Below are 25,739 nucleotides of genomic sequence, written 5' to 3'. Positions count from 1 at the left end.
ATTAACACAATTTGAGGGTTTGGATTTCACTTTAAGAAAGAGACTTTTGTTCATGATAGCAAATGTTTCATACTTTTTAAAAATGGATATAAATTCACGACACGATCGATCCACGCATGCGTGAAGTTACGTCACTTCCTGTACTTTTTACAAAGGAGCTCCCTGGACGTCACGTTCTGTGATATTTCAATGTTTTATTAATGTTTTGTATAAAATGGATTATCCAGGAGTAAAATTGAACAATAATAAAAACACGTGGAAGGGTAAATTTAAATAAATCAGGCAGTAATATCGCTACAATTTCTAGCACTTTCACTCTTGTCATTGCAATGAATGTCGCACGGGGGCGCCACTGAACCCCAACATTAAAGCTTTGTTTGATATACTTTGAATTTATTTTTAAAAAACAAGACACTCGTTTATATCACATTGTTATTCAAATAAATATTACAGGTTATAAAAGCATGGTAACAGTGACAGCAGGCAATATCTTATATAGAGCTACCTCTTCGTCCACTCGGCTGTGACGTCATTCCCAGCTTCCGGGGTAAACGGAAGACAGCAGAACAGGAGGAGAAGGAGAAAGAAGTGTGCAGGACGCTAATAAGTCAGTCTTATTATTTGTTATCCAGTTTGAAATATACATCTGTGATTCATTATTTAAGGATAAAGTGGTCTGGATGCGCTAGAAGCACTGTGCCGCTTCTCGTGCTATCTTTGCTTGTTAGTTAGCTTAGCTGGCTAGTTAGCTTAGCTTGTTAGCTGCTAACAGAAGACACAGAAGTTATCAACACGTCGCTAAGTAGAGATCAAGTGTGAGAGTAAAGTGTTGTGATTGTGTGAAAATGTGCGAAAGTAGGATAGCAAAGTATGAGGAGGAACTTTGTCCAACAAAAGAGGAGAAGGAGCGACAACATCAACTACTGGACGCTGTTTTCAAGAAACATCAAGTTGTGTTACACAGAACAGGTTTGTTTACTTCTTACTCTCACATCTTTACTAACTTTACATTTATTAATAACACTATGTTTAATATATTGTGTATAAGAAGTTGTGTTGTCTTGTGAGGATGATGCATTCCGTCTGCTACTTGCAACGTGGTCTTGCAACCACGTGGTTGTCTGTGTTCTGTGGAATGTAACTACTAAAGATGAGTTACATATCCCAGTCCATTTGTACTACAAACTGTCAGTGGTGGAACAAGTCAGAGATGTGCTGTGGACGAGCCTCATGACATGGCCCCTAAACCCAAATAATAAAGGTAACTCCACCATCATTTTATAACACACACATGCCTCTCTGGGTTTACTACAAACAATCTCTAACCAGGTTTTAAAAAGTTTGTCAGCCATTTTTGCTTAAATTTGCATTTTCCCGACATTTACTTATTTTCTCACGTTCACCACAGCATCAACCCGTTCACAGGATGTAGAACAATTATCAATGGGGATCTGATTTTTTTTTTATTTTGCCTATCATTCACAATCCATATGTAAGACAATAACATGTTTTTATTCTTTATGCATTCTAAGTCCTAAACAAACATTAGCAAAATCTTGACTATCCTAATTCTCACAATGGAGTCAATGAGAGCGCCTTTATTCCGCTCACTAATAAGAATTAGTTGATCAATATAATATACCCAGAAGTCATTTTTTTAAATGCTATCTCTTTAAAACATGCTGTAAAAATGCATATCCTCTGGAAATATGTCTTTTAATAGCCACAAACTGGAGGATACATTTTAATTAGGATATGATTTAAATAAATAGTGTAAAGGTTTTATGGAATTTTCCAGGGTGTACCCCGTCTTCCGCCCCCCTGTGAATCCAAAAGGGACAAGCGGTAGAACATGGATGGATGGATGGGACATTATAGACAGGCTTCAAATTTTTACTTTTTAAGGTCAAGACAAGTGTTGCCTTAAAGGAGGGTTCATATTTTAGGGCACCAAGGCAAATGCAATTTTTTTTCCAGTTTGTTTATTAAATGTAGAATCGCTCACATTTATTTGTGCAATAAACCTTTCGACAATTTTGACCCGTACTTTGGGTCGAAGCATAATAATTGTGTAAATGCATCAATAAGTTCTTTATGCTTGTTTAAGGTGCTTTTTTTAAAACCTTTATTTTGTTAACGCAGTCAGACCTATTATTGTGTAGGGGAAGTGTGTTGCTGTTCTCAGAACGATGTGTGGAGGTGAAAGTTGCGACTATTGTCCTGTTTGTATATTATTCCAACATTGATGATGTCGTTCACAACACAAGCAGATGAGATGTGTTGTGCGTTTATGGATTTTCCTTGCCAGCTTTAGCTTCGTTGTTTAGTCGCTAATTTAAATGACAGCGTGTTTAAAGAATGAATGAGTGGTCCAGAACAAATTATTTTCCATCCATCCGTCTTCTTCCGCTTATCCGAGGTCGGATCTTGGGGGCAGCAACCTAAGCAGGGAAGCCCAGACTTCCCTCTTTTTCCAGCCACTTCATCCAACTCCTCCCTGGGGGATTCCGAGGCGTTCCCGGTCAGCTGCAAGACATAGTCTTCCCAACGTGTCCTGGGTCTTCCCCGTGGCCTCCTACCGGTCGGACGTGCCCTAAACGCCTCCTGACGGAGGCGTTCGGGTGGCATCCTGACCAGATGCCTGAACCACCTCATCTGGCTCCTCTCCGTGTGGAGGAACAGCGGCTTTACTTTGAGTTCCTCCTGGATGACAGAGCTTCTCACCCTATCTCTAAGGGAGAGCCCCGCCACCCGGCGGAAGAAACTAATTTGGGCCGCTTGTACCCGAGATCTTGTCCTTTCGGTCATAACCCAAAGCTCATGACCATAAGTAAGGATGGACCTTTGAGCGACCGATAAAGAGAGCTTTGCCTTCCGGCTCAGCTCCTTCTTCATCACAACGGATCGATACAGCGTCCGCATTACTGAAGACGCCGCACCGATCCGCTTGTCGATCTCACGATGCACTCTTCCCTCACTCGTGGACGAGACTCCTAGGTACTTGAACTCCTCCACTTGGGGAAAGATCTCCTCCCCAACCCCGAGATGGCACTCCACCCTTTTCCGGACGAGAACCATGGACTTTGGAGGTGCTGATTCCCATCCCAGTCGCTTCACACTCTTCTGCAAACCGATCCAGTGAGAGCTGAAGATCTTGGCCAGATGAAGCCATCAGGACCACATCATCTGCAAAAAGCAGAGACCTAATCCTGCTGCCACCAAACCAGAACCCCTCAACGCCCTGACTGCGCCTACAAATTCTATCCATAAAAGTTACGAACAGAATCTGTAACCAAGGGCAGTCTTGGCCGAGTCCAACCCTCACTAGAAACGGGTCCGACTTACTGCCGGCAATGCGGACCAAGTTCTGACACTGATCATACAGGGAGCTGACCGCCACAATAAGACAGTCCGATACCCCATACTCTTTGAGCACTCCCCACAGGACTTCTCGGGGGACACGGTCGAATGCCTTCTCTAAGTCCACAAAACACATGTAGACTGGTTGGGCAAACTCCCATGCACCCTCAAGAACCCTGCCCAGAGTATAAAGCTGGTCCACAGTTTCACGACCAGGACGAAAACCACACTGTTCCTCCTGAATCCGAGGTTCGACTATCTGGCCTAGGGTCCTCTCCAGTACACCTGAATAGACCTTACCGGCAAGGCATTATTTTCCCTGACAAATGTTGCTTCTCCTTAGAATGACAACATTGCTCTTACATTGATGTCAATTTCCCTGATATTGTGCAATGAAAAGCAGATTTAGTTTTATTAGCCAGTTCTGTGACACCGGAAGTCATTGTTGAAATAATATGCCTTATTTTTTTTGTTGAGCTCAGTGATTATTGACTGGATTATTACTTTGGGAAGGTCAGAGAAGAAGAGTTGTGGTCTTGTGAGAATTTTCTCATAGGTCACCTGCTAATGTTAGCCAGGTTAGCTGCTCATGTGTGTTGGAGTGGAGACGGCTGAGGGGAGTCGTGTATGAAACAAGCTCAGCTTCCTCATGAACATGACATGATGATGTCACATAAGGACTACACGCCTACACTCACACAAGAATGGCAACGTTTGGGCCCCCAGACCCGCTTTATTTTTGTCTTATTGAGGCAGCGCTTTTTTACGCTTTCAGACCAAACGAACGAAGTTTGAGAGCCGCAGCTGGAGAAAATAAACACACAGTGTATCCATGACTGCAAAGTTCATTGACCGTTTGTTTGATTGACTGACTAATGTTTTAATACCTCCGTTTTAATACCTCTCACACAAACATGCATGTGGGGGAGTTTTCTGTGTCTACGTACCTTCCACACATGCGTACACCCACCTGAGTAACATTTGTCCAAGTTGCACCATCCCCACATTTTTTAACCTATTCAAACCATTCCAACATCAACACATTCCACTCACATATATTATATTTTAAGGTTTATTTGAAATAGGGACGAATCCAAAAACCATAGACATCTGAAACAGTTATCCAATGTATGCATCATAGTGTTTGTAGCCAAAGCTAATTTACAACACTTGTCCCCAACAACAACAACAACACGGATCCAACATCATTAAAACAAGAAAATGAAAATAAGACAAAAATGAGTCGATAATAATGATAATAGAAATAATACAAAGTGCAAACTAGATAAAAGCCAATAATAATAATAACAACACAAAGTGCAGGCTAGATAAAAACCAATTAGTAAAAAATAGAAAAAACTAAACATGGGAACACGATTGCTGCTCAACTAGCCATCATTTTGTTTGTTTTTTGAAAGTGACAAGTGCAGTTATACTTTTCAAAGTGTCAGGTAAAGAGTTTCATAGTTGTGGTCTTTTTATTGAAAAGGCAGTCTGGGCAAAAGATGTTCTACGGAATGGAACACAACAGTTGCCTTTTGACATTGCTCTGGTGGTAGATCTGGTACCACTTTGCAGTCTTGTAATGGCCTTGCAGAGCAATTGGGGAGCAGAGTTATCCAAACATTTAAAAAACAGTTTGACTGTATGTAACAAAATAACATTGGTAAAACTTAAAATATTGTATTTGGTTAAAATTTGGCAAGTTTTTCATCCATCTGGGAATTGCCCAGTTTCAATGGAAATATTCAAATGTGGTTAAAATTTGGCAATGATGATATCGTATTCTCTTGTCTAGGACTTTCAAGGCACGGTAATAAAGACACTCAATGGTCTTGACTGCTGACTGGGACCATGTAGTTAAGCTATAAGATATGTGTGAAAGAATCATTGAATTCATAAAAGTAAAAGCACAGCTGAGAGTTAAGCAGTTTCTTATAATCTTAAAACAGCCTAGGTTGGCCTTCAGGGTTTTACACATTTTCTTAATGTGACTTTTAAAATTCAGCTAATAGTCTATGATTATGCCCGAATATTTGACTTCAGGTACTTGTTCAATGACCTCATCATTAATTTTTATATTCAGGTTTGTTTGAGGTTGCTTTTTTATGGAGAAGCAGACAGTTAGTCTTTTTAGTGTTTAGGGTTAAACAGGATGATGCCAGCCAAGATGCTATTTTGTCTAATTTAGCTTTTAGCTTTTCAGCAACTAGAGTACAGGTCTTACCAGATGTATATATGACTGTGTCATCCGCATACATCTGTAAATCTATATCTGTGCATACATCTGGTAGGTCATTGATGTATAGACTAAATAGTATCGGTCCCAAGACACTACCCTGAGGTATCCCTGTTTCAATTTTGCGGAAGGAAGATCTCACATTATTAATGGTGACACATTGTTCACGGCCCTTTAGATGTGACTCAAGACAGGACAATGACTGTTTCAATAAGTTGAATTTACAGTAGTTAGTTTTGAAGTTAAAATGTTATGATTGACTGTATCAAATGCTTTTTTTAAGTCTGAAAATTCTGCACCGACTACCTGTCCTTTGTCAAGGGAATGTTTGATCTTTTCAGTTAAAAAACAAGTGGCAGATTCTGTAGAATGGTTACGTCTGAATCCGAATTGCAAGGGATTCAAATAGTGATTTGTCTCAAGGTGGTGCATTAGTTGTTCCGAAACAATCTTCTCCAGGACTTTAGATGAAACTGGAAGAAGGCTGATGGGTCTATAGTTAGATGTCAATCCAGCATCACCAGATTTTAAAAGTGGTATTACCTGTGCAGTTTTCCATCCATCTGGGAATTGCCCAGTTTTAATGGAAATAGTAATAAGACGGGTAAGAGGCTGTATAAGGATGCCGCTATTTTTAAAAAATAAAAGCTGTGTCTAGGTTATAAATATCCTTTGAGTATGTGGTGTTTAGGTCATGTATGGCATTTAAGACAGTTGTCTGACTAACCTCCTTGAGCTGAAATGAGCTGTCTTGTTTATCAGGTATGTCTGTTGTTTGATCATCATTAGTCAGACAGGAAAAACCAGAGGAAAGGTTTTTGACAGATTCTATAAAGAATTATTTGAACTCATTTGAGACTTGAGTACAATCAGTAATGATTTTGTCTCCTACTTTAGTATGTATATGGTTTGGGTGGTGTTACCCTCTGGGTTTAATAGATTATGTAGTAGTTTCCAGATCATTTTACCATTTCCTTTGGCCTCTAAAATCATGTGGATGTAATAGTTTGATTGGGACATTCCGAGCTGTTTAACTACTTGATTACGTAAGTCTTTAAATATTTTCGAATCTGTCACTACGAGTTTTGATAAAAGTTTTTGAGGCATAATCTCTTATTTTCATTAATTTCCGGATATCATAATTTTTTCGCTTTCTAATATATTGATCAATAATGTGTCCGATAGCAGACATTAGCTGATTACAACAGGCGTGTACTTGGTCATGTTGTTGGAGCTCGTCTCAAGTAAGACCCTTTAATTCGTTTTCAAATGCAGTTGTTGATTGGTGAGGGATCTCAAGTTTAAAAGTTTTCTGATCTTGACTTTTAAACCTCGTCAGACGTTTCTTTGTGGGTTTTCTTGCAGCTAATGTCAGATTATCATCTAACAAGCCGGTAACTAGATTTTATGATTCTGTCAGGCTTGTTTGTGAGGATTAACTCAATTAGTGTCTGAGCGTTTTTAGTGATACATGTGGGGTTCTATCTTCTGACTAAAGTCATGTTTGGATGTGAGTTCTTTTATTTTTTTTCTGCAGTGTTTATCTAGCCAATTTAAGTTGAAGTGTCCGAAGACAGGTACTTCACTGTTATTCTTAAAATTCTTAAACAGTACATCTAAGTCTTCGCATAGCATTGCAGCGCACGCAGATGGAGGGCTGTATACCACCAATACATTGAACTGCATGTTTTGTGATAGTGTGACATTGATACATAAACATTCAGTAGATATATCAGCAGTCAGGGGAAGTGAGTCTTTGACATATATCAGTACCCCCCCTCCCCTTCCTACAGTTCGGTCCCTTCTAAAACATTTATATCCCGGAACACTGATTAAGCTGGTTAAAATGTTATCATGCAGCCACGTTTCACTTATGCATAGAAAATCAAGATTAGACTCGGACAGTAATAATCTTATTTCATCACACCTGCGAACTAGGCTTCGGATGTTTATGTGACCTCCCAAAATACCTTTGGGTTTCATTGCAGGATCCCAAATCACTTTAGCAGGATTAACAGTTTGAAAAAGCAAAGTCTGTTTCTGCTTCGTCTGTGCTTGTGTTCGGAGTGATCTTTTTTTACCTTGCGGCCCGCACTTCTCCAGCTGGGCGCCGTACGTGTAGCCCCCCCCCCCGAAGCACCCACCGCGCAGGGGCGCCCGGCCTCCCCCCTGGCCACCACCCGGTCGATCCTCTCCTCGATGAGGCTGCACTCCTCCGGCGCGAAAAAGCTCCTCTGCCTGGTGCTGCTCCTCACCCGCTCGGCCTACAACCCCGGGTGGTCGGCGCCGCTCCCGCTGTCGTCACACTCGCGGCGCCAGCGTTGCCACTCGTCCCGCGCTCGTCATCGTGCGGCGACACCGACCCCGGCCTCTCCCCCAGGTCGGCGCAACCGTCGCTCCAGGCACCCAGTGCAGTCCGCGTGCGACGTCCACTCCAGGCAGGCCGCTGCACACGACCCCGGACGACACAAACACGCCGAGGATCCAGAGGCCGACGGCGAGATGCAGCGGCACTTGGTCAACTTTCCCGTAGTGAAAGTGGAGTTTGATGTTCTTCCCCTTCATCCCGCTTCCTCTTGCCAACGTCAGCGGCCGAGCTGATTCCCAGAATGCCGCTGATGGAGTAGGAGGAGCCGGCAGAGTCGGCAGAGCACGCGTGCAGACGACGCCGGCTTAGCTCCTCGGCGAGGATACAAGCTATGTATCCTCGTGTATTTGTCTTGTAGATATTGGTTGGAAAATGACCAAAATAAAATGTCAAATCAATTATGACAAAAGCAAGAACAAGTTCAGAGAGCACAAGACCATCCTGGACATTCAAACTCACACTTTCCCAAGTTCCAAACCACATTCCGGTTTTCCTTGAAATTCAAACCCTTCAACATTTAAACCATTCCAACATTCAAACTATTCTTACATTCATACTACATTCTGTCAACATTTCAGTTCAATTTTCAGCATTGGAGCATTCACACACAATTCCTTGAACAATTGCCTCATCTCATCTAGTTATTATTATTATTATTATTATTGTTATTAAATGTAGCTTACCATATTGCTGAAAATTTTAACTTCCCCTTGGGGATTAATAAAGTACCGTATTTCCTTGAATTGCCGCCGGGGTGCTAATTAATTTAAAACCTCTTCTCACTCCGGAGTTTACCAAAGACATGCGGTAAAGGCAAGCATGCGCTAATATTTTAAAACCTCTTCACACTTCGACACTTACCAAAGGCAAGCGGTAAATTTAGGCCTGTGCTTAAAAAATTGAGTGTGATGTAAAGATACCATCATGAAAAGCACATTTAATACAAAAAACATTATTATGGTCTTACCTTTACTTTTAAATGAAGTCCCTGCGCAGCTCCTTCTGATCAAAAGCATCGATAACTTGTTTATAGAAGTCTTCCCTATCTTTCTTCAGTTTTAAAAGTTTCTCTGTCTCGATGGAGATCTTCCTTTATTACCTCCTGCTTTTATTGAAAGTCCAGTTTAGAAAACTGTTTTATTTTAGATATGTAATCCTCCATGTTAAAAGTGCAAGCGAGAGGAAAAAATAAACACACGCTGCTCACTCTTGCTGCTTGTTGTCACTTCTTCTGCAGCCGAGTTGTCGCAAGAAGAATTACTAGCGCCCTCTACCACCAGGAGGCGGGAGTCATTTAATGACTCATATTTGACACACGCAGCTACGGTATATTAATAAAACATAGCTGCTTATTGTTCTTTTTAGCATAGCTTAGACTTAAAATCGTACTGAATAGCTCTAAATCTTCTACCCTTTATGCGATTTCAAATTATTGAAATCAGCCTCCTCCATTTTGAAAATGATGACAGGTGAAGTGTCACTCGTGACGTGACGAGTTTGACCCGGCGGAAAGACACGCGCTAATAAAAAAAATATTTTGCGAAACAAGTTTACCCGGCGTTAATCCTGGGCCAGCGGTAATGCTAAGCATGCGCTAATTATTTTGCGAAACGAGTTTGACCCGGCAGTAATTCTAGGCAGGTGCATACTATATACCCGGCGGCAATTCAAGGAAATACGGTCTGTCTGATACTGATTTTGATTGAATGTGTGGACTGCATGAATGATGCCTTCTCAGTTCTCACTCTAACGCAATTTGAGTGTCTGGAAACGCACTAAATTAATATAATCCATTATTACTATTATTAATAAAGTAAACACGTTATCTTTTGAAGGTGTAGTCAGTAATCTGATTACTTCTTCCCAGTTTAACTGTGGTGACACTATCTAAATGAAAGCAAAACAGATGTCATCTTTCTTGGCCAACATGTTGACTGTGTTCATGCTTCTTTTATAACAGACATGTCTCTAAAGATGAATGTGAAAATGGCAGTAGTTATTGTCCACCAGCAGGGGGAGCTCATCACTAGTACTACTGCGTGGAGGCTGCCATGTGGTACATTATTTCCTGTGTGTGTATGACTTATTCAGAGGGAGAACAGCACACTTTCACGTATGGCGTCTACCATTAAGGATTGCAGGAATGACTTTTAGGATGTTTTTATATGAATAAGGTGGATTGGATGTTGGCCTGGGAAGGCATTCCCCTGAAGGTCTTCTTCATGTGTCAGCTGGAAGTACCCTGACTGCTGTGAGGGGAAACTGATGAGATTGTGAGATCATATGTTGGTGCAGGACAATGTCTCATGTGACTGAGCAAAGCTGGACTTTTCTAAAGAATGTTTGTTTTCTCCTGTCCCGCAGACCTCGATGAAGAACATCTTCCTGGTGAGCAGGAGGTGGAACCACAGTCCTCCAACATACACGAGGAAGAAAAGGTACCACATTCCCAACACATCAAAGAGGGAGTAGAGGAGCCACAGACCCATAGTGTTAAACTGAACCTTCACATTAAAGGGCAAGCGGAGGACCCACTGATCTTACACATCAAAAATGAAGAGGAGGACCCACTGACCCCTCACTTTAAGGAGCAAGAGAACCTGCTGACCCCTCACATTAAAAAGGAAGAGATGGACCCACAGACCCCCTACTTTAAAGAGGAAGAGGAGGACCAAGAGCCGCCGCACATTAAAGAGGAAGAGGAGGAAGAGGGCATCAGTCAGCCTAAATGGTTGGAGGAGTTCCCAGTGACTGGTGTCCCTGTGAAGAGTGAAGATGATGAGGTGAAAGGTGAAAGTGAGGAGAGGGGAGGGGGGGAGCCTCCAAGCAGCAGCTCAACACAACACATGACAACAGAAGCTGATGGAGACCACTGTGGAGGATCACAAGCAGACAAGCTCTTAGCTCCACTATCAGATAGTGAGGACACAACGTCACACTCTCCTGACACTGATGATGAAGACTCTAAAGATGATAAGACATGTCACACTGACAACACTCACTTCACTTGTTCTCTCTGTCACAAAACCTTTAAATACCATAGTCTTCTGAAAACACACATGAGAAGACACACCGGAGAAAAACCTTTTATCTGTTCAATATGTGGCAAAGGTTTTGTAGAAAGTCACAATTTGAAAGTACACATGAGAACACACACCGGTGAAAAACCTTATGTCTGTTCAATCTGTGGTACATGTTTTGTACAAAGAATCAATTTGAAAGTACACATGAGAAGACACACTGGTGAAAAACCTTTTATCTGTTCAACCTGTGGTAAAGGTTTTACAGAAAGTCCGAGTTTGAAAGTACACATGAGAACACACACTGGTGAAAAACCTTTTTCTTGCTCAGAATGTGGTAAAGATTTTGTTCAAAGTAAACATTTGAAAGTACACATGAGAACACACACTGGTGAAAAACCTTTTTCTTGCTCAGAATGTGGTAAAGGTTTTGTACAAAGTCCCCTTTTAAAAGTACACATGAGAACACACACTGGTGAAAAACCTTTTGTCTGTTCAATCTGTGGTAAAGATTTTACAGAAAGTCGATGGTTGAAAGTACACATGAGAACACACACTGGTGAAAAACCGTTTTCCTGTTCAATCTGTGGTAAAGGTTTTACACAAAGTCATCATTTGAAAGTGCACGTGAGAAGACACACTGGTGAAAAACCTTTTTCCTGTTCAATCTGTGGTAAAGGTTTTGCACATACTAACAAATGGAAAAGACACATGAGAATACACACTGAGGAAAAACCTTTTTCCTGTTCAACCTGTGGTAAAGGTTTTACACGAAGTCAGGGTTTGAAAGAACACATGAGAATACACACTGGTGAAAAACCTTTTTCCTGTTCAATCTGTGATAAAGGTTTTACAGAAAACTGGTGTTTGAAAGTACACAAGAGAACACACACTGGTGAAAATTCACATTCCTGTTCAATCTGCAACAGAAGCTTTTGTCAACAATCAAAGCTTGTTGCACACATGAGAAGACACCCAGGAGAGAAAGTGTTGAGTTGTGGTGTGTGTGGTGAAAGATTGTCTTCTAAGTACCAGTGTAAGAAACACAAGTGTGCTGGTGAGAACAGCAGCAGCAAATGAAACTGCAGGATTTGAAATAAACTGTCCAGACTTTCATTTTGACTTTCTAACAACATCAGCACATATAACATGTGTGACATTGTTGTTTGTCTAACAATCTGTTTAATATGATCTTTACATTTATAGATTGGATAGTTTGAAATATTGAAGTGTGACATATTTGTATTTGTAATTGTTAATAATCCCATAGATTAGCACCTTTATATGATATACATATGTACTGGTTCACATCTGAAACATCTTCTGGACCACTTCAGGAAGCATATTATTATTTACTTTATACATCATTTGAACAGTTGTCTTTTATACAATTTTAAAATGTGTCTTTTTAAACCATTTGTTGGGTCTCTATAATCATTTTTATTCATTATCGTCATTACTCTGTATTATGATGATTGTGTTGTGATTGTTTTATATGTATGTCCCCAGACCTCTATGCAGTATACAAGTGAGAGAAAATGGCAGATTTTTTATTTAATTTTTTTGGGAAAGGATGGTTTTGTTTTTACAAATTTACATTTGTGGATGTATTATATATATTGTGTTTTAAACCTTTTTTTAATGTTATTTTTTTCTTTTATAACATCCCCCAATCAACATCAATATCAGTCAAAGTTTGGAGTGTCAGACAAAAGCCAATATTGTACATCATCCCACAGAGATTTACTTTAAACAAACAACATGTTTACTTGACCCACTTCCTGGGAAACTTATCAAGGAGCTTTTTGTATTATTAGGTCCATCAGTGCTAAATATTATAAACTTATCACTTTCCTCGGGCACTGTTACCATTGCATTCAAAAAAGCGGTTATTCATCCTCTCCTTAAAAGACCTAACCTCGATCCTGACCTCATGGTAAACTACCGACCGGTGTCTCACCTTCCCTTTATTTCGAAAATCCTAGAAAAAATTGTTGCAGAGCAGCTAAATGAACACTTAGCGTTTAACAATCTATGTGAAACCTTTCAATCCGGTTTCAGGGCAAATCACTCGACTGAGACAGCCCTCGCAAAATTGACTAATGATCTATTGCTAACGATGGACTCTGATGCGTCATCTATGTTGCTGCTCCTCGATCTTAGCGCTGCTTTCGATACCGTCGATCATAATATTTTATTAGAGCGTATCAAAACACGAATTGGTATGTCAGACTCAGCCCTGTCTTGGTTTAACTCTTATCTTACTGATAGGATGCAGTGTGTCTCCCATAACAATGTGACCTCGGACTACGTTAAGGTAACGTGTGGAGTTCCCCAGGGTTCGGTCCTTGGCCCTGTACTCTTCAGCATCTACATGCTGCCGCTGGGTGACGTCATATGCAAATACGGTGTTAGCTTTCACTGTTATGCTGATGACACCCAACTCTACATGCCCCTAAAGCTGACCAACACGCCGGACTGTAGTCAGTTGGAGGCGTGTCTTAATGAAATTAAACAATGGATGTCCGCTAACTTTTTGCAACTTAATGCCAAAAAAACGGAAATGCTGATTATTGGTCCTGCTAGACACCGACCTCTATTTAATAATACAACTTTAACATTTGACAACCAAATAATAAAACAAGGTGACTCTGTAAAAAATCTGGGTATTATCTTCGACCCAACTCTCTCCTTTGAGTCACACATTAAAAGCGTTACTAAAACGGCCTTCTTTCATCTCCGTAATATCGCTAAAATTCGCTCCATTCTGTCCACTAAAGACGCTGAGATCATTATCCATGCGTTTGTTACGTCTCGTCTCGACTACTGTAACGTATTATTTTCGGGTCTCCCCATGTCTAGCATTAAAAGATTACAGTTGGTACAAAATGCGGCTGCTAGACTTTTGACAAGAACAAGAAAGTTTGATCATATTACGCCTGTACTGTATATACCTTTATATACATATATACATACATATATACCTATACTGTGTATACCTTTATATACATATATACATACATATATACCTATACTGTATATACCTTTATATACATATATACATACATATATACCTATACTGGCTCACCTGCACTGGCTTCCTGTGCACTTAAGATGTGACTTTAAGGTTTTACTACTTACGTATAAAATACTACACGGTCTAGCTCCAGCCTATCTTGCCGATTGTATTGTACCATATGTCCCGGCAAGAAATCTGCGTTCAAAAGACTCCGGCTTATTAGTGATTCCTAGAGCCCAAAAAAAGTCTGCGGGCTATAGAGCATTTTCCGTTCGGGCTCCAGTACTCTGGAATGCCCTCCCGGTAACAGTTCGAGATGCCACCTCAGTAGAAGCATTTAAGTCTCACCTTAAAACTCATCTGTATACTCTAGCCTTTAAATACACCTCATTTTTAGACCAGTTGATCTGCCGCTTCTTTTCTTTCTCCTATGTCCCCCCCTCCCTTGTGGAGGGGGTCCGGTCCGATGACCATGGATGAAGTACTGGCTGTCCAGAGTCGAGACCCAGGATGGACCGCTCGCCTGTATCGGTTGGGGACATCTCTACGCTGCTGATCCGCTTGAGATGGTTTCCTGTGGACGGGACTCTCGCTGCTGTCTTGGATCCGCTTGAACTGAACTCTCGCGGCTGTGTTGGAGCCACTATGGATTGAACTTTCACAGTATCATGTTAGACCCGCTCGGCATCCATTGCTTTCGGTCCCCTAGAGGGGGGGGGGGTTGCCCACATCTGGGGGGGGGGTTGCCCACATCTGAGGTCCTCTCCAAGGTTTCTCATAGTCAGCATTGTCACTGGCGTCCCACTGGATGTGAATTCTCCCTGCCCACTGGGTGTGAGTTTTCCTTGCCCTTTTGTGGGTTCTTCCGAGGATGTTGTAGTCGTAATGATTTGTGCAGTCCTTTGAGACATTTGTGATTTGGGGCTATATAAATAAACATTGATTGATTGATTGATTGACTTTGCATACATTTTAAAAATAAACTGCTTTTTTTGTTTCCCAATCACAGAACGAACAAGTGTTGTCTTCAATTGCAAAACAACATTCAAAATATTACTTTAAGTGGTCAATTCCGTCTTTTTTTTCTTAAATTAAGTCTTTTGCCTTAGAAAGAATGGAAACTTTTAAGTTAAGAGTATTTTTTTGTTCCAGGTCGTACTTAATGAAATCTTCAAATAATAAACTTTTTCTATCAGTCAATAAGTGCATCAGTGACCAAATGCCTTTTTCAAACCATTGCTGTTCAAAGATGGATTTGTTTCTCATTTTAATATAAGAACAATTCCATAGTGGAGTATTGTGTGTGATGAAGTTGTGTTTGTAAATTAGTTTCCAGTACAACAACACTTGCTGGTAGGGATGGGTACTGTTCACTTTTCAACTGATTCGGAACACATTCCACTACCTCCAAATCAATACCAAGCCTCAACAGTATGATTTTTTGGTACTTTTGTGCCTGTTAATAATTTTGATTGTTTGTGATAAATTTGTATTGCAACGTTTAAAAATAAGATTATTATTAACTGCAGTCCTTTCGTTACCCTTTGTTCTTTTTAGTTGTCATATCATCATTAAATGTAGCTTTATTTACATTTGCAAGTCCAGTACGCTAGATGGCAGTAGTGTAAATTCATGATGTCTTTTGTTGCGCCCCAAAAAGTTTTAATATTGTAAATATTGGATTTATTATGCACCAGCTGTCTGATTCTAACATTCATCTTAGTTATAGTTTTAATCAACTCATTTGGTGGGTGTTAACGTCATGAGAAATTGCTAATGCTAATCAGTAGCATGTCAATAGCAAAGCCAATGTATATTAGCATCAAGCTACCATAACTTTTATAGCGTTTTTGAGTCCATTTCTTTGATGGCATTGACAATTGAAACATTTATCTCAAGGTAGTTTGACTCAGACTGCTCTCAGTGCTGCTGGAGTGATCTCCAAATGCCAAACAGAGGTCAAATGAGTTCCAAGTTGGATATTCAACAGACATTCAACATCCAGCCAGGCTGACTGTTTGAAAACTCATGCCACGTCTGTCAGTCCCTGCTGACAAGTGCTTTACTTTAAGGGACCGTCAATAAAGTACTTGTCATTAGCTCACTAAGAACATTTCAATTGTCAGTAGCTTCAGTCATGTGACCTAGAACCTCAAACCTACTTTCATATTGTTTGTTCATCACTGCTGTAGTCGGCTCATGCCTTGAATTGTCCAGTTTTAAGGGATAAGCAGTAGAAAATGGATGGATGGATGTTTAGTGACAGAGTGGAAACTGTCAAACCTCAAGCCCACCAAGTGCTTGAACCCAAAGCAGTTTTGGGAGAAAAGTTTACAGGTCAGATGAGACTTTGCCTCACCTCCAATCAGGAGTGAAAAGGCTGATCTTTGTACACAAGCAGCTTTTCCAACAAGACAACAATATTAAACACACATGAAAACTGTTTTCAAAGGGTTTCAGGCAGGTTTCTGGAATGTCCGTTCCAGAGACTGGACCTTAACCCTGCTAAACATTTGAGAACATTGCTTTGAACTGGCTCTGTGTCAAGAAAGCAACACATTTCAATCAAATCTACCAGTATTTCCAAGAACGGGGTCAAATATGTAAGCAAAATGTTGCCAGAAGCATCTTGCTTCATTTTTATTTATTTTTACGTGTTGTGAAGAAACCCTGAATTGCTCCGTCGTAAGAACATCAGACTTTCATTCTGACTTCCAGGATTCAAGTCCATAACTTTTATGGACAGAATTTCGAGGCGCAGTCAAGGCGTTAAGGGGATCGGGTTTGGTGACTGCAGGATTAGGTTTCTGCTTTTCGCAGATGATGTGGTCCTGATGGCTTCATCTGGCCAGGATCTTCAGCTCTCACTGGATCGGTTCGCAGCCGAATGTGAAGCGACTGGGATGAGAATCAGCACCTCCAAGTGTGAGTCCATGGTTCTTGCCCGGAAAAGGGTGGAGTGCCATCTAAGGGTTGGGGAGGAGACCCTGCCCCAAGTGGAGGAGTTCAAGTACATCGGAGTCTTATTCACGAGTGAGGGAAGAGTGGATGGTGAGATCGACAGGCAGATCGTAATGCGGACGCTGTATCGATGAAGAAGGAGCTGAGCCGAGAGGCAAAGCTCTCAATTTACCGGTCGATCTACATTCCCATCCTCACCTATGGTCATGAGCTTTGGGTCATGACCGAAAGGACAAGATCACGGGTACAAGCGGCACAAATGAGTTTCCTCCGCCTGGGTGGTGGGTCTCTCCCTTAGAGATAGGGTGAGAAGCTCTGTCATCCGGGGGGACCTCAAAGTAAAGCCGCTGCTCGTCCACATGGAGAGGAGCCGGATGAGGTGGTTCGGGCATCTGGTCAGGATTTAGGGCACGTCCAACCGGTAGGAGGCCACGGGGAAGACCCAGGACACGTTGGGAAGACTATGTCTCCCGGCTGGCCTGGGAACGCCTTGGGTTCCCCCGGGAAGAGCTGGACAAAGTGACTGGGGAGAGGGAAGTCTGGGTTTCCCTGCTTAGGCTGCTGCCCCCACGACCTGACCTCGGTTAAGTGGAAGAAGATGGATGGATTAAGTAAAAAGTTAAACATTGTATTGATATGATCCAGTTTAAGAGGTTGTTCCAATTAATAGTGCTTATAAAGTACAAAGAAGAGGAATTATGAGAAAAACTTCAACCTTATTGAAAATACGATATTTTTCATCTCAGTACACTAATAATGACTGAATTAATGAATGACATATTACAAAACTGTTGTATTACTCATTCACGGATGTCATTTTACTACAAAAAATGTCAGTAAATGAATGTATATATTTGTAAACGCTCTGAAGTGGGAAAGGTGTAGGATTAAATAAGCTTTGCTTCTTCCTACTCCTTTTCGGACATGATGTAATGTGAAATGGTATTAAAGTGTCTGATGTATTATGTTGTAAGTATGTTCATGTTCAAAATAAACTAAAGAAAGAAATAAAAGAAAGAAAGTATTGATCGACTGACTGAGTTTATAATACAATTTTACCAAGTGATAAAGTAACAGCACAAAGCACACATCAGTCATATTAAATGATGCATCAAGGACAATACTGTAATGACATCAAATAGATATTTTTAATTTCGCCAGAGTACCTGGTTGGTTTCACATCTTGTTCAACCACTTACCAGAGGGAACAAGATACCTCTTTTTTCAAAAATCATCATCAAAAAAGTATAGCTTGAAGAAAGGGTATGGTGCCATGACACGGAGTCGAACTGGGATTGCAGCGGCCACAACACAGAGTACTAACCACTATACCATCACGGCTGTAACAAACCATCCAGACTGAGAATGTGTTTGCTTCCCTGTTCATGTTCATAGACAGAATAGTCACATCTAGTTTGAATGCTAGTGACCAAGCCCCAACAATTTTTACTCTAACAAGAGGAAGGCGTGCTCAGGCAAGATTTGTTTTGTTTCACCTTTTTCCTCACCCACTTTATTCTAAATAAATGTCCCGAGTATACCAACAGATACAACGTCCAGTTATCTATTCACAATGATAACAAGACAAAATGTTCCAGTTAGTAGATATTTATTTTAAATGCAAAAAAACACTCAAAGAAACAGCACTGAATTTTGTTTCAGTTCAATTAACGAAAACCAATTAGCTAGCCAAGAGTTGAACCTAGAATCTTCTGGTCTGTGGTCAGACGTGTTATCCATTGAGCCACTAGCCTTATGTGAAGAAAGGCTTTACTCTAACACAGGTTGTATATCGTAAACATCTTACGCCAAAAGAACACACAGTTTACATGAGGCTTACTACCAAAACAGGGCTTTACTGACTGCTTATGTTGGACTTTAAAATCTAGTGACCTTCTATTTGTTGCAGCCTGGGCCTTCACCAGCTCTACCTGTTGCAGCTAACCTCCACTAAAAATTTAAGCAAAATGCTTCTGGCAATATTTTGGGGAGCATCCAGCTCAGAGTTGGCAACTTCGGGAGAGGAGCGTCTTTTTTGGTCAAAACCTTCTTTGTTGATGAGGATGTAAAACTGGCCTATCTGTCAAAAATGAGCTTTGGGTTCAAGCACTTGGGGAGCTTGAACTTTGACAGTTCCCAGCTTGTCACTGAACATGCTGAATAATTCACTTTCACCTGAGATTGCCAATATTCATGTTATCTCAGATGTTGGACATATCAGCACATCAAAGGTCCTGGGTAGCTCAGTCGGCAGAGCATCAGACTTTTAATCTGAGGGTCCAGGGTTCAAGTCCCTGTTCAAGTGGCTGATGCTGACCACCATACATTTCTCAAAAAATGTCCCTTTGCCCCCCTGCAGCAGTCCTTCGAATCTATATTTAATTTAAATAGTTTTCAACAATGATTGTTTTTCCTCTGTTTAATTTGAAAAACTGATATTCAAAAACATCCCTCACATCCACTTTAGTTCAGGTGGGAGAGCGTTAGTGTGATCATCTGAAGGTTTAACCACAATACCTAAAACACAAATTGTTAGACAGTGTATCTGTATGAAAAAGTTGTGGTTAATATTTTGCTGTAGGTGTGTTGGATGCACCTTCACCTCACACTGAGCTCAGCTTTATTACTCTCAGTTTCAAGTTATACAGTCCAAGACAAACCCCTAAGGCAACACATTTGTGTTTGAAACAGCCCGATGTAAGGCTCAGTTAAAGACCAAACATTGGCTTCAGGAACGATACACTGTTAAACCACGTAACAGTTGTCCAAATTAAAAAGAGAGGAAAGGTGTGTCACTACTGATACTAGGATTCCACCAGCAAGGTTGGCAGGTCAGGGAGACCATTTCAGTATTGTAAGAGCCACAGAAGGCTTTTTAGTAAGAAGATTTGATTCAGAAACTCAGCGAGTTGTGCTGAAACCCGGGATCGAACCAGGGACCTTCAGATCTTCAGTCTGACACTCTCCCAACTGAGCTATTTCAGCTACGCAACACCTTCATGGGTTTACACATTCAAATGTAACCAAGGTCTGCCCTATTGGTGACTTTTGAGGGGTGGAAGGAGGTCTTTCCAAGGGGTCTCAAAGTCTAGTATTGGTCAGCAGAACAGGTACTTGAGTCCCGGAAGCTCAAAAAGAATGTCTTGCGCTCCATGACTGAGCATTTCAGGGTCTCTAAAAAATGTACCTAAATGCTTCTGAAGAATGTTTTACTACGGAGAATGTTATGATTATTGCAAACATTTGGCAGATTTTTCAGAAATGTTCAAAAGTTCTTAGCTGGCTAATAATTAATTCTTCAAGTGTAGATGAACCTTGCTTAGAAGAAAGGTAGTTTAAACGGTATAAGAACAGATACAACTACCAGTTATACATTCGCAATAATAAAGAGAAAAAAAACACATATTTCAGTTAATATATTTAAAAAAAAAAAAAAAAGCAAAATAACTTCCCCCCAAAATTGTACAGAATACTGTTTCAGTTGAGTTAACAAACAACAGCACGCTGGCTAGGAGTTGAACCTAGAATCTTCTAGTCCGTAGTGAGACACATAATCCATTGCATCACTATCCCTACAGAAAGAAACATCTTACTGTAGGACAGGTTGTGTTTCGTAAATATCTTACGCCAAAACAACACACAGTTTACATCCTCAGGATGTAAGACATTATTTGGATTCTTATTTGAACCACGTCACACAGAAATGTAATGTATGAATGAGTGAGAATGAGGGAGGGATGTTTTGGGTTGGTGCACTAATTGTAAGTGTATATTGTGTTGTTTATCTTGATTTAATCATTTAAAAAAAAAAGAGTAATCCTTCGAGCCGGATTTGAACCAGCGACCTAAGGATTCCAGCATGAGCAACTACAGTCCTCCGCTCTACCAACTGAGCTATCGAAGGTTAGTATCACCTCATACTAACTCTGATTTTTGAGTCACTTTAGTATCAAACAATCAAAGTTGACTTAGTTGACCTAAATCACAAGTGTCTCAAAGGGCTGCACAAGCCACAACAACATCCTGGGCTCAGATCCCAAATCAGGGCAAGAAAAAACTCAACCCAATGGGATGACAATGAGAAACCTTGGAGGGGACCGCAGATGTAATTAAAAATATACCAAAATGAGGCCACGTCATTGAAGAATGTTTTACTACCATAAATGTTAGGAATATTGCATACAATTAAACTTCATGTAACCTGCCTGAAACCCTTTGAAACCATCTTGTTTGAATACCCTGTTGTGTACCTTGTTCAGCCATGTTGCTGTTAATTGGACTTTAACAAAAGTAGCTGACTATTTGTCTCAACTGACTATTAAACTTGTGTCCCCAAGGCATTTGGCTCCAACTTCGGGAGAGTAGCTTCTTTTTTGGTCAAAACCTTCTTACTTGATGAGGATGTAAAAGTGTCTTAATTGTCAATAATGAGGTTTGTGTTGAAGAAATTGGTGAGTTGAGCTTTGACAGTTCCCAGCTTGTCACTGAACATCCTAACTAATCGACGTTCATCTGAGGTTGCCAATATGGCTGTTCTCTTAGATGTTGGGCAAATCAGGTTTGAAGAGGGACTGGGTAGCTCAGACAGCAGAGCATCACACTTTTAATCTGAGGGTCCAGGGTTCAAGTCCTTATGCAGGCAACTCCAGCTATCTTCTTTACATTTCTGCAAAGACTTCACTTAGCAGTCCTGTAACCTGTATTTAGTTTGAATAGTATCTGTCTTTTTCATTGTAAATTGTTAAAGATGTATATTTACACAGAAAAGTTCTACATGGCTGAGGGCGTAAGATTGTCGCCCGCAGGTTGGAAGGAAAATAAATAAAGCTGAGAACAGTGGAACAAGTCTCATCATTGTGCTGACCCACAACAGTTACATAAGCTTTTGGCGACGCTCCCAGCATAGGGCGCCTCTTTTCCCCTTTTGCTTTTGTCACAAAGGCTGTCGGTACTTGCCATACTTGTCAATACAGCTACATATTGCTGGTCCAAACAAAACGCTGCTCTCCACCCAAAACATGTTTGTTTAGTTTTGACTGGGTTTGGGATTGAAAGTAAGATTTGCAGTATCACCAAGAGTGAGCCACGTGTGAGATCAAGGCACTTCAGTGCTCATGTTACAGGCCTCGCACTGAGTAGCCTGGTCCTAGTGTTCACTTCAGTGCTCATGTTACAGGCCTCGCACTGAGTAGCCTGGTCCTAGTGTTCACTTCAGTGCTCATGTTACAGGCCTCGCACTGAGTAGCCTGGTCCTAGTGTTCACTTCAGTGCTCATGTTACAGGCCTCGCACTGAGTAGCCTGGTCCTAGTGTTCACTTCAGTGCTCATGTTACAGGCCTCGCACTGAGTAGCCTGGTCCTAGTGTTCACTTCAGTGCTCATGTTACAGGCCTCGCACTGAGTAGCCTGGTCCTAGTGTTCACTTCAGTGCTCATGTTACAGGCCTCGCACTGAGTAGCCTGGTCCTAGTGTTCACTTCAGTGCTCATGTTACAGGCCTCGCACTGAGTAGCCTGGTCCTAGTGTTCACTTCAGTGCTCATGTTACAGGCCTCGCACTGAGTAGCCTGGTCCTAATGTTCACTTCAGTGCTCATGTTACAGGCCTCGCACTGAGTAGCCTGGTCCTAGTGTTCACTTCAGTGCTCATGTTACAGGCCTCGCACTGAGTAGCCTGGTCCTAGTGTTCACTTCAGTGCTCATGTTACAGGCCTCGCACTGAGTAGCCTGGTCCTAGTGTTCACTTCAGTGCTCATGTTACAGGCCTCGCACTGAGTAGCCTGGTCCTAGTGTTCACTTCAGTGCTCATGTTACAGGCCTCGCACTGAGTAGCCTGGTCCTAGTGTTCACTTCAGTGCTCATGTTACAGGCCTCGCACTGAGTAGCCTGGTCCTAGTGTTCACTTCAGTGCTCATGTTACAGGCCTCGCACTGAGTAGCCTGGTCCTAGTGTTCACTTCAGTGCTCATGTTACAGGCCTCGCACTGAGTAGCCTGGTCCTAGTGTTCACTTCAGTGCTCATGTTACAGGCCTCGCACTGAGTAGCCTGGTCCTAATGTTCACTTCAGTGCTCATGTTACAGGCCTCGCACTGAGTAGCCTGGTCCTAGTGTTCACTTCAGTGCTCATGTTACAGGCCTCGCACTGAGTAGCCTGGTCCTAGTGTTCACATCAGTGCTCATGTTACAGGCCTCGCACTGAGTAGCCTGGTCCTAATGTTCACTTCAGTGCTCATGTTACAGGCCTCGCACTGAGTAGCCTGGTCCTAGTGTTCACTTCAGTGCTCATGTTACAGGCCTCGCACTGAGTAGCCTGGTCCTAGTGTTCACTTCAGTGCTCATGTTACAGGCCTCGCACTGAGTAGCCTGGTCCTAGTGTTCACTTCAGTGCTCATGTTACAGGCCTCGCACTGAGTAGCCTGGTCCTAGTGTTCACTTCAGTGCTCATGTTACAGGCCTCGCACTGAGTAGCCTGGTCCTAGTGTTCACTTCAGTGCTCATGTTACAGGCCTCGCACTGAGTAGCCTGGTCCTAATGTTCACTTCAGTGCTCATGTTACAGGCCTCGCACTGAGTAGCCTGGTCCTAGTGTTCACTTCAGTGCTCATGTTACAGGCCTCGCACTGAGTAGCCTGGTCCTAGTGTTCACTTCAGTGCTCATGTTACAGGCCTCGCACTGAGTAGCCTGGTCCTAGTGTTCACTTCAGTGCTCATGTTACAGGCCTCGCACTGAGTAGCCTGGTCCTAGTGTTCACTTCAGTGCTCATGTTACAGGCCTCGCACTGAGTAGCCTGGTCCTAGTGTTCACTTCAGTGCTCATGTTACAGGCCTCGCACTGAGTAGCCTGGTCCTAGTGTTCACTTCAGTGCTCATGTTACAGGCCTCGCACTGAGTAGCCTGGTCCTAGTGTTCACTTCAGTGCTCATGTTACAGGCCCCGCACTGAGTAGCCTGGTCCTAGTGTTCACTTCAGTGCTCATGTTACAGGCCTCGCACTGAGTAGCCTGGTCCTAGTGTTCACTTCAGTGCTCATGTTACAGGCCTCGCACTGAGTAGCCTGGTCCTAGTGTTCACTTCAGTGCTCATGTTACAGGCCTCGCACTGAGTAGCCTGGTCCTAGTGTTCACTTCAGTGCTCATGTTACAGGCCTCGCACTGAGTAGCCTGGTCCTAGTGTTCACTTCAGTGCTCATGTTACAGGCCTCGCACTGAGTAGCCTGGTCCTAGTGTTCACTTCAGTGCTCATGTTACAGGCCTCGCACTGAGTAGCCTGGTCCTAGTGTTCACTTCAGTGCTCATGTTACAGGCCTCGCACTGAGTAGCCTGGTCCTAGTGTTCACTTCAGTGCTCATGTTACAGGCCTCGCACTGAGTAGCCTGGTCCTAGTGTTCACTTCAGTGCTCATGTTACAGGCCTCGCACTGAGTAGCCTGGTCCTAGTGTTCACTTCAGTGCTCATGTTACAGGCCTCGCACTGAGTAGCCTGGTCCTAGTGTTCACTTCAGTGCTCATGTTACAGGCCTCGCACTGAGTAGCCTGGTCCTAGTGTTCACTTCAGTGCTCATGTTACAGGCCTCGCACTGAGTAGCCTGGTCCTAGTGTTCACTTCAGTGCTCATGTTACAGGCCTCGCACTGAGTAGCCTGGTCCTAGTGTTCACTTCAGTGCTCATGTTACAGGCCTCGCACTGAGTAGCCTGGTCCTAGTGTTCACTTCAGTGCTCATGTTACAGGCCTCGCACTGAGTAGCCTGGTCCTAGTGTTCACTTCAGTGCTCATGTTACAGGCCTCGCACTGAGTAGCCTGGTCCTAGTGTTCCCAATCATGTGTCCTGTTCTCTTTTACAGGAATAAAAAGAAGACACAAAGTGCTTGATTGTCTTCTCATGGCAGGGTGTGGCCTGACTCTTTTATTAAACATGTCTACTGTTGCTTGAATAAACCTCTTCCCTTGACATGTTTGTACTGTATCCTGACATGGCCTCCTTTTAATATTGCTGCTTTCTTTTTTCTAGATTGTCACTGTCACTATAAATCAATTACAATTACACATTTTGTTACCTGACTATACCTAGAAAAGGTCTTAACAATCAGAGTTTTAAAGGCCTACTGAAATGAGATGTTGTTATTTAAACGGGGCTAGCAGGTCCATTCTGTGTCATACTTCATCATTTCACCATATTGCCATATTTTTGCTGAAAGGATTTAGTAGAGAACAAATATAACCTTAGAGGAAAATCTAATTTAAAACATGCACATACAACACTTGAAACCTTTAGCATATCAGTATGTGGAATTAAATTATGGAATGAATTAAGTAAAGAAATTAAACATTTTACCGATATGATCCATTTTAAGAAGATGTTTAAATGAATAGTGCTTACAAAGTACAAAGAAGAAGAATTATGAGAAACACTTTCAACCTTATTGAAAATAAGATATTCTTCATCTTAGTATGTTGGTAACGACTGGATTAGTTAATTGCATGTAACAGAACCGTTGTATTGCTCATTCACGGATGTCATTTTGATATTCTGCTGTAAAGAGGGTGAGTAGATGTATGTATGTATGTATTTGTGGGCGCTCTGAAGTGGGAGAGGGGTAGGATTAAATAAGATTTGCTTTTTCCTACTCCTGATGAAATGTGAGGTAATATTGTATTGTCCGTATTGTATTGTGTTGTAAATATTCATATTCCAAATAAACTAAGAAAAGAAAGAAAAAGGACATCGACGATAAAGTTCGCAACTTTTGGTCGCTAATAAAAAAGCCTTGCCTGTACCGGA

General features: G+C 41.8%; 1 protein-coding gene and 3 non-coding genes across 4 annotated transcripts; 2 read left to right on the top strand and 2 right to left on the bottom strand.

The window, feature by feature from the left end:
- The first annotated feature begins 584 nt into the window (after positions 1 to 584).
- On the top strand, positions 585 to 12,403 carry LOC133537312 (gastrula zinc finger protein XlCGF57.1-like). The gene is made up of 3 exons (XM_061878344.1): positions 585 to 607; positions 860 to 969; positions 10,332 to 12,403. Exon 3 carries the CDS (start codon positions 10,598 to 10,600, stop codon positions 12,065 to 12,067), a length of 1,470 nt encoding a protein of 489 aa, XP_061734328.1. The 5' UTR covers positions 585 to 607; positions 860 to 969; positions 10,332 to 10,597; the 3' UTR covers positions 12,068 to 12,403.
- A 6,796-nt stretch (positions 12,404 to 19,199) lies between these two features.
- Positions 19,200 to 19,272, top strand: trnak-uuu (transfer RNA lysine (anticodon UUU)). The gene has a single exon. It is a non-coding gene; the product is annotated as a tRNA-Lys (tRNA).
- Positions 19,273 to 19,879: 607 nt separating this feature from the next.
- On the bottom strand, positions 19,880 to 19,952 carry trnaf-gaa (transfer RNA phenylalanine (anticodon GAA)). Its single transcript has one exon. It is a non-coding gene; the product is annotated as a tRNA-Phe (tRNA).
- An 832-nt stretch (positions 19,953 to 20,784) lies between these two features.
- trnay-gua (transfer RNA tyrosine (anticodon GUA)) lies at positions 20,785 to 20,871 on the bottom strand. Its single transcript is given in 2 exon segments — positions 20,785 to 20,820; positions 20,835 to 20,871. It is a non-coding gene; the product is annotated as a tRNA-Tyr (tRNA).
- Between the last annotated feature and the right edge of the window lie 4,868 nt (positions 20,872 to 25,739).

Source organism: Nerophis ophidion, linkage group LG18 (genome assembly GCF_033978795.1).
Source record: "Nerophis ophidion isolate RoL-2023_Sa linkage group LG18, RoL_Noph_v1.0, whole genome shotgun sequence".
NCBI classification, from domain to species: Eukaryota; Metazoa; Chordata; class Actinopteri; order Syngnathiformes; family Syngnathidae; genus Nerophis; species Nerophis ophidion.
The sequence above is the reverse complement of the archived record's forward strand: the minus strand, read 5'-3'. Positions and strand labels throughout refer to the sequence as shown.

What these genes read in the sequence shown, in the direction of transcription:
- LOC133537312 (XM_061878344.1), top strand. Translation starts at nt 10,598, where the DNA reads ATGGACCCACAGACCCCCTACTTTAAAGAGGAAGAGGAGGACCAAGAG.